This window comes from Adiantum capillus-veneris, chromosome 9 (genome assembly GCF_014529385.1).
Source record: "Adiantum capillus-veneris isolate H3 chromosome 9, ASM1452938v2, whole genome shotgun sequence".
Taxonomy (NCBI): Eukaryota; Viridiplantae; Streptophyta; class Polypodiopsida; order Polypodiales; family Pteridaceae; genus Adiantum; species Adiantum capillus-veneris.
In genome coordinates, this window is record NC_140939.1 from 129444822 (window position 1) to 129456015 (window position 11194).

General features: G+C 40.7%; 1 protein-coding gene across 1 annotated transcript; it reads right to left on the reverse strand.

Moving 5' to 3' along the window:
- Positions 1-531: 531 nt before the first annotated feature.
- Positions 532-1424, reverse strand: LOC147451167 (uncharacterized). The gene is made up of 2 exons (XM_086520583.1): positions 1370-1424; positions 532-1178 (listed from the first exon to the last, which is right to left on the reverse strand). Exons 1-2 carry the CDS (start codon positions 1422-1424, stop codon positions 532-534), a joined length of 702 nt encoding a protein of 233 aa, XP_086376709.1.
- Between the last annotated feature and the right edge of the window lie 9770 nt (positions 1425-11194).

Genomic DNA, 11194 nt, shown 5'->3' on the forward strand with positions numbered 1-11194 from the left:
CATCTCTTCTTCCCTAAACCAGCAAGGGTATTCCAACTCGCATAAACAGTATACTAATCAGCATACACTATACAAAAAGCTACCATCTTTTCTCCTTGAAAACCAACAATGCTAATGCTAATTAGTATACTATTTATGATAACTGGCATATATATAAGTTTATGCTAATCAGCATAAACAGTATGCTAATTAGCATTAGCATACACAGTATACAAGAAGTTTCCATCTCTTCTCCTTGAAAACCAGCAAAAGGTATGCTAATTAGAACATTTTGTATGCTAACTAGCATTAATAGTATGCTAATTAGCATACAATTTATGCTAATTAGCATACCCAAAAAACACAATTAGAACACAATGAGACAGATTGTACAAATGATCTCTCTTAAAACTAAGACCCCTCTGTGATAGACACCAAATCCATGTATACACAAAGCACACAAGAGACACAAGAGATAGAAGATACCCATGTTTTCGATAAAATTGCATTATCTCTGAGCAAGAAGTATATTGAAGATGCAGTGATTACAACTTAAAAGCTGAAGGGCATGCTATAATAGATTGCTTCATAGCTTTCTGGGTTGATTTTGTACACATTCCATCTCCTTGGGATGTGCTCCATGGGTATTTTGATACATCGTACCATATGTGAAAGTACGTGGACGATGGGCTGCTTGTGGTCTAGCTTGAAGGTGTATGCATCCAATATCTCGTAATATAGACCTTGCACAACATATGAGCCTCTATCAATTGCATTGACCCACTCATCAAGGTACCCCTTCTCCACCTTCTCCTTCGCTGCAACACACTTGACCAGGTAGAAATCCACATCCTCGACGTTGGTCAAAGCATCAGGATTTACAGCAAATGTGTCGCCAGCACATAGAGCGCTACTCAACACATCATGATGACCTTCGTATGTGAAGTTATTATAGGCGGCTGCTTCATCTTCCGAATCTAACACAGCCTCATGAGGTAATGGCAGTAGAGTATAATAATCCCAAGGCTGCACGTGAGATTTATTGATGCAACGAATCCATCTTCTGTGCATGCGCGCATGCATCACAGAAACATGTCGAGGCTCTTGTTGCAAGGGCAGTTGAATCCCCAGGGTTGTGGCCACGAAAAGCACGCAGAGAGCAATTTTTTTCCACAGTGGCACAATTCCACTTCCCCTCGCTGTTCACTTCCCCCTCTTTAACCTCCCAGAACACACGGGCACATTCCCTTTCTTTTGAAGGATAGTGTGAAGGTGCTCCCTGAGAGGTTGTCTTGGCGATAAGCAACCAAATCAGCTGCACACCACAAAATAGCTCCATTAGGTTTTAGTTGTTCAAGGGTCAAGGTTCTTTTCACAACTGCTCCAGTACCATCATGCTCTCCCTTTCCATGCCCCGATCCAAAGAAGAACCAGATCATCCCCATCTCCGTGAGTCCACCATATCTTGCAATGAATTAAAAAGTCCTGGCTCCCTTGAACTGTGAGGCCGCACCATCATACCACACCCAATGTTGCTTAGGAGTGACACCCTCCTGTTGTAACCAATCACGATGTAGCATGAAATAGTGCTACACGAACAACGTGTCCTGCACCTTGTCATCTGATATGAATAAGTGGATGGTTTTGACTACCTCCCCTGCCCTATAGTAGTATGTTATGTGTACAAAAATGGTTACTTGACTAGAGTGCCAATGCATTGAGGACCAAATCTCATTTTGTTCCTTGAAGGCATAATTCTCTGCAAAATCAACAACTGACACAACGACATCGTCCAAAAACCCAAGAATGCAATCCTTGAATTGTTGTCCTTGCCATCGAGCCACATAGTTATGAGTGATAAAGAGCTCCAACTTGGTCTTCAAGAGTTGAAGAAACTCCTAGCACTACATTTCTTTGTGCAAAAGATCTTATTTTTTGTTAATATTTCCATGCTTGTCTTGAGCTTGTACATATGAAAATACTTTCACATTAATACTATTACCTGGCTTTGCTGTCTCCAAGTAGCATAATTCCAATGTATTCACTCCACGTGTCAAACAATCTCCCATCAGGAATTCCCTTCTATGGAAAACTTCATATGTGGGCTTTGGATAGAGAACAAACTCCCACATATGTGTGACACCTTTGAACGTGTGATGTGAAGCTAAGCAACCCTTGCTAATGTTGTCACGTAGGGCACAAATACTACATATACAGTCACAACCAGCTCTATGCAACCCAAAAGCACGAGAGCGCATGTGGTACAGTGTGTCCTTCAAAAAAGACATTTGCACATGGTATTCGCTCTACAGCATGTGTATCTATCCTTCAGTCACCTACAAAAGAATGGCTTCAACATCTCAAACATTCTCATGCCAATCTTGCAATTTGGATGTTTTTCCTTGAATCTATGAAAGAACTCAACCTCCAACATCCAAATGATGATCAGTATTCAGATTGCTAACTAGGACATCCAACAATTTCATGAAAACAAATCATAGTGACAATCAACATGCTAATGTGCATGCAACAACGTATGTTAGCTAGCATAAAGAGTGTTAGCTAGCATATATCTTGTGTTTACCAGGTAAATTTGTATGCTAGGTAGAGCACAAGGCATGCTAACTAGCACACCATATGCTAACTAGCATACTCATTAGGACACCCATCATGCTATTGAGCATACTAGGTGTTAACTAGAAAAAATTATGTTAATTAGCATACATATTGTGATGACTAGCTAGCTCTGTATGCTAGGTAGAACACAAGGCATGCTAACTAACATACTCCATATGCTAACTAGCATACCCAGTCCAGCTGCTAGTTCTAACTAGCATATCCCTTGTCTTAAATAGCATATCCATCATGCTAGTGAGCATACTAGGTGTTAACTAGCACAAGTGGTGTTAACTTGCATACTTTTTGTGTTGACCAACTAACTCTGTATGCTAGGTAGAACACAAGGCATGCTAACTAGCATACCGAGCCCAGCTGCTAGTTCTAGCTAGCATAACCCTTGTCTTAAATAGCATACCCATCATGCTAGTGAGCATACTAGTTGTTAACTAGCATAAGTGGTGTTAACTTGCATACTTTTTGAGTTGAACAACTAACTCCGTATGCTATTTAGAACTCAAGGCCTGGTAACTAGCATACTCCATATCCTACCTAGCAAACTCCAGGTGCTAACTAGCATATTCACTATCTGTTAGAGACATCGTACTTATCATGCAATTGTGCATACTAGGTATGTTAATAAGCATACCAAGTATGTTAATTAGCATACTAGGTATGTTCATTAGCATACATATTGTGTTAACCAACTAGCTCTGTATGCTATTTAGGACCAAGGCATGCTAACTAGCATACTCCATATGCTAACTAGCACAGTTTATATGCTAACTAGCATACTCCACATGTTAACTATCATACTCACTATGCTAACTAGTATACGCATTAAAACACCCATCATGCTATTGAGCATACTAGGTGCTAACTAGCATAAATGATGTTAATTAGCATACATCTTGTGCTGACTAGCTAGCTTTATATGCTAGGTAGAACACAAGGCATGCTAACTAGCATACTCCTTATGCCAACCAGCATACTCCATATGCTTACTAGCATACCCAACCCAACTGCTAGTTCTAACTAGCATAAACCTTGTCTTAAATAGCATACCCATCATGCTAGTGAGCATACTAGGTGTTAACTAGCACAAGTGGTGTTAACTTGCATACCTTTTGTGTTGACCAACTAATTGTGTATGCTATTTAGAACTGAAGGCCTGCTAACTAGAATACTTTGTATGATACCTAGCAAACTCCATATGCTAACTAGCATAATCACTTTCTATTAAACAACGTACTTATCATGCAATTGAGCATACTAGGTATGTAGCTAGCATATTAGGTTTGTTAACTAGCATTCCAGCTATGTTAATTAGCATACATATTGTGTTAACCAACTAGATTTGTATGCTATTTAGAACCCAAGACATGCTAACTAGCATACTCCATATGCTAACTAGCATAGTCAATATGCTAACCAACATAGTCCATATGCTAACTAGCAAAAGTCTACCAGTCAGTATGCTATTGATTAGCATTTACAAGTTACTAAGCACTAGAGATGCAATGCATAAAATGCATAAGTTATGGTACAAGTATTTGATTGATCACCTGAGGCTCTTCTAGGAGGTGCACTGGGTGTTATATGTACCTTTTCCTCCCCATCCTCTTTCAAAAAGCATCCTTCTTGTTCGGTGAAATGCGAGTCTCCACTTTCCAAAATGTGTAGACCAATTCCTTAATTTCATGGTGTTGCTTGTGACATGCAACCAATGAAAACAATCGACCATCAACATCGGGCTTCGCCTGTGGTGATCTCGCCTTGTGCAAGGTGCGACGATTGACATTTAGGACCCTGGAAATTTTTGCAATAGGCATGTTTTCCTTTGAATTCAACATCATCTGCAATGCTGAATTCTTCAAAAACAACTCCTCATTGGAACCTGGCTGCTTGACGGTAGCCAATGTGCTGCGGACATTGGAGACAATTGCGGTCTGTACACCAGCCTCCTCCTCGAAAGACTCGTCATGGATCACTTGAACATGCGGATGTTGCGCAACAAGATTCCAAATTTCCCACTTTGCTTCTGTACTAAAACCTTCAGTCCTACTCTTGAAAGCTCTCACAATCTCAGAGGAGATTTTCTTTTTCTCCTCATCGTTGAGGGCATGATGTTGTTCAAATTTCATTTGTTTCTGATCCCGTTGTTTTCTCTTTCTTACTCTCTCATATTCCATGATTATAGAAAGAGCTAGATCTTGGGAGTTGTAATTCATTTCCTGTAGTGGCTCTCTTTTGCTTTTTGCTCAGAACTATAGACGTGCATAATATGTTACTTAAAATCACTTAATTGTATAGCTGTCAACACTTGATGTTGTAAATACAGACATACTATGTATGAACAAATGCCCTCACAAAACTATAGATGTGACCAACAAAACCAATGACTTCATTTGGAGTGGGTGGGCTACACATAAAATTTACTTACCCCATCAGATTACAATACAGATCCATTTTCAACATTGGAGCTAGTGGCAATAATGTTGGCTGCTTGTTCTCCATTTCTGTAGGTCTTTGTCAGAACGAGAGAAAGAGCTCAGCTTTGACAACTACTCTCTCAGAAAGGATTCTCGGCACAAGGAACAAAATAGAGAGAGAGAGAGAGAGAGAGACTCCCCATGTCGTCTTTAGTAACTAAAAACAGAAGCACATGAGGAGGGAAAATAATTTTTTTATGGAACATTTGAAATTCAAAGGACTTGCCCATCCATTTTCAGTATATGCTAACAAGCACAAGTAACTAGTGAGGCGGTCCGGGGCGGGCAACAAGAGAGGTGACCTCTAAGCACCCCTCAAGGCTCCCGTGCTGCTCAATTGGGGCTGGGGCAACCACAAGCACAACACAACAACAAACCCACAGCCAAACCCAAACAAGATAGGGGCACCACCTAGTTATGGTATGCGAACTAGGACGCAAGAGAGATTTTGGCACAACCAAGAAGATGCACCACACAACGCACACAAACAACCTCACACCAAGACACACACAAACTGGACCAGAGAGAGCTAGAGCAAAGGGAAGAGAGAGAGAAAAGGATCTTGCGTAATACCGTATTTGTGACTTGCAAATGGAGATGGTTCGTTATGATGCTATCGTAGAACTTGTATAAACTCACTCAATGCTTAGTGATTGCTAAACATTGCCAAAACACACACACACACTGTCTTAGGGTGTGGGAGACCTCTCACCACAATACCCTCTTACAATGGACACAAAACTGGCAATGAAAAACACACTAAAACACTTTCTAAAATCAAGATCAACTGATAAAGACTCAAAATACACAAGTCACCTTGGATTCACCAAACCGTATTGCACAAATGGAAGGACGAAGATTTGAACGTCAAATCACGCCTTTGATGCACCAAACCTCAATTTATTGATGATGAAGGAGCATATACAATAGTGGTTTTGAGATTTGTGAAACTCACGCTCTCTCACTTGCAATGTGTAGCTTGAAAGCTTCTCCCACACCAAGAGTGAAGCTCACAAGTGGTTGCTACACCTAAGTCTCTCCTCATGCATAGAGTGTTGGGGTGCTATGTGAGATATTGGAGGTTGTTCCACAAGAAGGAGAGGGGCCTATTTATAGGTTGGAGACCCCTCATAAAGATTATTGGAAATCCTAATTTACAAGCTAACAAATCAGGATTATGATTTTTTTGAATATCAAAACATTGTGGGCCTTCTTTGTCTGCTTGAGTCATGGGTGTGGGCTTAAAAGAAAGCATTATTGATGGTAGATAAGGTGAAAGTAAGTTTTAAAGAAGGGGAGAGGGAGAGAGAGAGAGAGAGAGAGAGAGAGAGAGAGAGAGAGAGTTACTATACATGTCTTGAGGTGAGGTGTCTTTTATGGTTAGGTCAATGCTATTTTGTGTTAGTATGTTAGTCGTTAGTAATCACTAGAAGGTTAATGTTACATTTACAATGGGTAGAGTGAGTTGATTTGATGAAGGAAGAGGGGTGAATTAAAAGAGAATCATTGAGATGGTGAAGCTTTGAAGAAGCTTGAACTCACCCTTGTGTAGATTGTGGAAAAAATGACCGCTGGTCTTCTTCTTCTTCTTCGCTTCTTTACGCCGCCGCCACGGTTGACCACCACGATGAAAAGAGGATTTGTTGATGAAAAATCTTCAATTTGCAGAAGTTATCATGGTTAAGATGCTAAATTTTAGATATTTTAGGAGAGGTAAATGAAATTGTAACATAGAAGCAATAGAGAGAGACATGGAGAGGGTGTATGTATGTAAAGGTTCATAAAAGAACTATAGGGATGAGAGAGAAGGGTAATGGTGAAGAGGGTGGGAGAAGCCATGGAAATTGCAGGTTTGAGTGAGGGAAGGAGAGGGAGGGATGTGTAAGAGTGAGTAGGTGTGTGGAAGGGTGAGAGAAGACTAAGGGCTACTTGTGAGAAAAGTGGGCAGACTGGGGTCCACTCAAAAAATCATATCTCACTGCTGGTAGCTCCAAAAATCATGAAAAAATTTGAGGTGATTATTCAGAGCGTGGGCTACATTTTCTCTTTTGACCACCACTCCAAATTCGGAGTGGAGATAGGTGCCAACATTCTCACCAAAAAGCCTGTTTTTTATGCCTGCAAAAGTCTTTTAGTGGCCCCCTCCTTTGTTGAATTTGTACAATGCATCCAAGAGTGAGCCCCTCCTTTGTCATATTATAATACAAAGCATTCAAGTTGCCCTTGACCCATGCATGGAGGAGGATTATTGGTGAAATAAGAAATATATACATGGTGGGACTAGTGTATGGACTATTCATGGACTTTAGCTCAATGAGCACATGGTGTTAGAATAATGAGTAAAAATAATAATAAAAATATGGAGGAGTTATGGATATGGAAAGATATTGGAATCATATGATATGGTCCCTCCTTGAATTATTTTGGGTGAAAGAGGAAAAGGTATGCAAGTAAATAATATAATAAAAGTAACCAATGAGTAGAAATCAATTTTTTGTTTTCACGAGGGTGAGGGTGAAAATGTGGGAGTGATTTGTATAAAAGAAAAATATGAGGTTAGAGTATGTACATATTGGCAAAAAATATAATTATGGTGTAAGAGGATGAAAGAAGGTGTACATAGGTTTAATAAAACACACTCCTAAGTAGAAATAGCTAAATAAAATATCAAAATAATTATAAAAAATCCCTATATTTAGGCCATATATAGAATGAAATATTTACACACAAAGAGGCCATAATATACTTTTATTTTTATTTTTTTGGCTCAACTAGCCCAGTGACTAGCTAATTGAGGGTTTTTTAAGAAGATATGGGAAAAGTCCCGTGACTCACGCACGCCTATGTACAGTGAAATGGTAGGGATAGCCACAGTGTTTGGGTGATTTTGGTAGGGTGAGGTAACTCACTGTGGCAATTACAAAGAGCCGAAAAACGGCTATCATTAGCCCTCCCCCTGGATGATGGTATATTCATGTACCATCATAGAGCATCTTTTCCAAAGAGAGTGCTTTAGAGTCCTTGACGAGATCTTCATTGTTTGGCCCCTCAGAATTTTGGCTGGAGTTACACTCATGCTTCATGTAACAATACTTACATGAGACAGCGGCCTTTGGATAGATCTTTGGTAGATCCTTTGGTAGAAGGCGACTCAAATAGGGCTTCAAGCAATACCCGTTTACCTTCCTGGAGTGCTCTTTACCATTCAAGTCCATAAGCTGATAGTAACTAGAATTGAAAGCCTTCTTGACTATGTATGGCCCTTGCCATCTAGTTTCAAACTTGGCATCAAAACGATTGTCAAGTCGATTGTCATACCTTAGCACAAGCTCTCCTTCCTTGATGCCTTTGTCCTTCAGTTTCTTGTCGTGCGTTTCTTTCGCTTGTGTGGCTTTCCTCTTGTAGCACTCGTATGCTGCTTCTCTTTTCCACTCAAGCTCCACTAACGTAAGAAGTCGATCCATCCATACCTCTTGATCATCTTGTGCTCCTTTGCCATGAAGTCGCATTGTTGGAATGTTGAGCTCGATAGGCTGCAAAGCCTCTTGACCATAGACCAAGTGAAATGGTGTAAACTCCGTGGCTTCCCTATATGTGGTTCGATATGCCCACAAGGCACCATCCAAGAAGTCATCCCATAATTTTGTCTTGTTTTGCACCATCTTTCTAATGATTCCTGCAATGACACCATTAGCCTTCTCCACCAAACCATTTGACTGTGGGTAGTATGGTGTGCTATGACGATGCAGAATGTGAAGCTCTTCACAAACTTCTGTGAGCAAGCCCTTCCTAAACCCTGGACCATTATCAGAAACAATCTCCAAAGGTGTGCCAAATCTGCAACAAATGTGATTGTACACAAACTTGCTAACTATCCTCTCATTCACTCTTGCCACACTTTGAGCTTCCACCCACCTAGTCATATAGTCTACAGCCACTAGAATGTAGAGTTTACCATTTTTTGTCCTAGGCAAAGGACCCATAGCATCAATGCCCCACTTTTCAAAGGGTCCATTTGCAAGCACTATTTGCCTCGGGCCATGCACCAACCTTCTATTTCCATTTATCTGACAATTGTGACAGCTTTTACACCAATGTTGAACATCCACATGCAAGCTTGGCCAAACATACCCCGCAAGCAATATCTTCTTCACAGTTGATTCTTGGGCAAAATGACCACCACATGCCTCTTCATGCAAACCTTTTAGAATGGCTGGAATTTCCTCGATAGTTGGTACTCTTCTGCACACTTGATCCTTCCCTCTTTGATAGAGGGAGCCTTCTAGGAAGAGATAGAAACTTGCCTTCTTCATGAGTCTCCTCTTCTGAGCCTTCGTGAAGTCTTGTGGAAACTCACCCTCCAAAATGTAGCCAATAATGGGAGTCAATGACTCCAATCCCTGGTATCTCGGTTGCTTGACAGCTGCTGCCACCATGATGACCTGCACTTCTCTCTCAACACATGTAACTGCTTGTTGTGCAAGTAAATCGGCATCTTCATTTTGTTTCCTCGGAATATGATATAGTTGCACTTCTTCAAACTGATTAAACATCCTACGAATGGCATGAACTTTTGTCCTTAAGCTTTCATTCTTGCATGCCCAAATGCCTAAAATCTGTTTAACAATGAGAAGTGCATCTCCCTTTACCATGAGACGTTTTATCCCTTGGCCAATGCACATTTTCAAACCATGAAGTAGTGTGTCGTATTCTGCTTCATTGTTGCTAGTTGAACCTGGTAGATTGACCTTCTCTTTCATGACCACCTCTCCACTTGGGTTGAGCAACACTAGCCCTCCCCCTGCTTTTCCTGTGGCTCGACGAAAAGCTCCATCAAAGAACAAGGTAAAAGCATTAGGAATACTTTTTGGTGGTGGTAATGGTAGGGTCTTTACTTCAGGCACCTTAATCTCCTTTTCATGCACCCTATAAGTGAGAATCCCTGCCAATTGTGCACGCACACTATCTTCTACCTTGAAAGAGTATTGAAACTCTTACAACTCCATAATCCACTTTGAGATCCTAGTACTAAGATTCATTTGAGATGACACCCAAGGGAACAAATTCTCTGCAGTGAGAATTACAAAAGGTTTTGGTAGCAGGTAGGATCTAAACTTTCTCACCGCAAACATGAGAGAAAGCATCATGAGTTCTGCCTCCGTGTAGCCTCTCTCCAAAGCATTCATGACCCTACTAGAAAAGTAGATGGGTCGCATCCTGGTACTGTGGGGATCTTGTTGTAGCAACACAGCACCAATTGTTTCCCTTCCAACACTAGAGCTAACAAAGAATGTGTACTCCCAACAAGGAGGCATCAGTGTTGGTAGCTCTGACAAAATGACTTTAATGTTACAAAAATACTCTTCAAGCTCATCAGACCATGCAAATTCTACTTGTTGTGTCAACTTTTGCAAAGGATGAAGCAACTCCGAAGTTAAGTGAATAAAGCGTGACATATACTTCACTTTTTGAATGAAAGAGATGACCTCCTTAAGACTCTTCGGTGATGGGAGCTCAATAAGAGCCTTTGCCTTTGAAGGATCCACCTCAATGCCTTTATAGGAAACCTTGTGACCGAGCAAGATCACTTCATCCTCACCTATGTGACACTTGTCGGGGTTGAGTTGACCTCCCATGTCATAGAGCTTCTTTAAACCTTCTTCTACCCTTTGTAGATGCAATGATTTTGAGCTATAAATGCAGAAATCATCAATGAACACCCTAATTGACTTTCCAAAGAATGCTTGAAACACCATGTTCATGAAACGTTGGAATGTTGCAGGAGCATTTGTCAGACCAAATGGCATGACTCTAAAAGCATAACAACCCCAAGGAGTGATAAAGGTTGTTTTCAATTGATCTTCCAATGCGATACCTATTTGAAAGTAGCCTGAGTAGCCATCACACACAGTGTACTTCTCATGACCAGCTACCTCATTTAGTATCTCATCCTGAAATGGGAGGGGAAAGTGATCTCTTTTTGTTGCCTCATTGAGTGGACGGTAATCCACACACACCCTCCACTTTCCGTTTTTCTTAGGAGTGACAACAACAGGAGAGACCCACTCTGAATTCTCCACTGGATAAATGAAACCTGCTGCTAGAAG

Bases quoted from the DNA above. Each gene is read 5' to 3' on its own strand.
- LOC147451167 (XM_086520583.1), bottom strand. From the start codon at position 1,424: ATGGGGATGATCTGGTTCTTCTTTGGATCGGGGCATGGAAAGGGAGAG. The intron at 1,179-1,369 runs GTACTGGAGCAG...GGAAGTGAACAG, and splicing joins TGGAAAGGGAGAGCATGATG to CGAGGGGAAGTGGAATTGTG.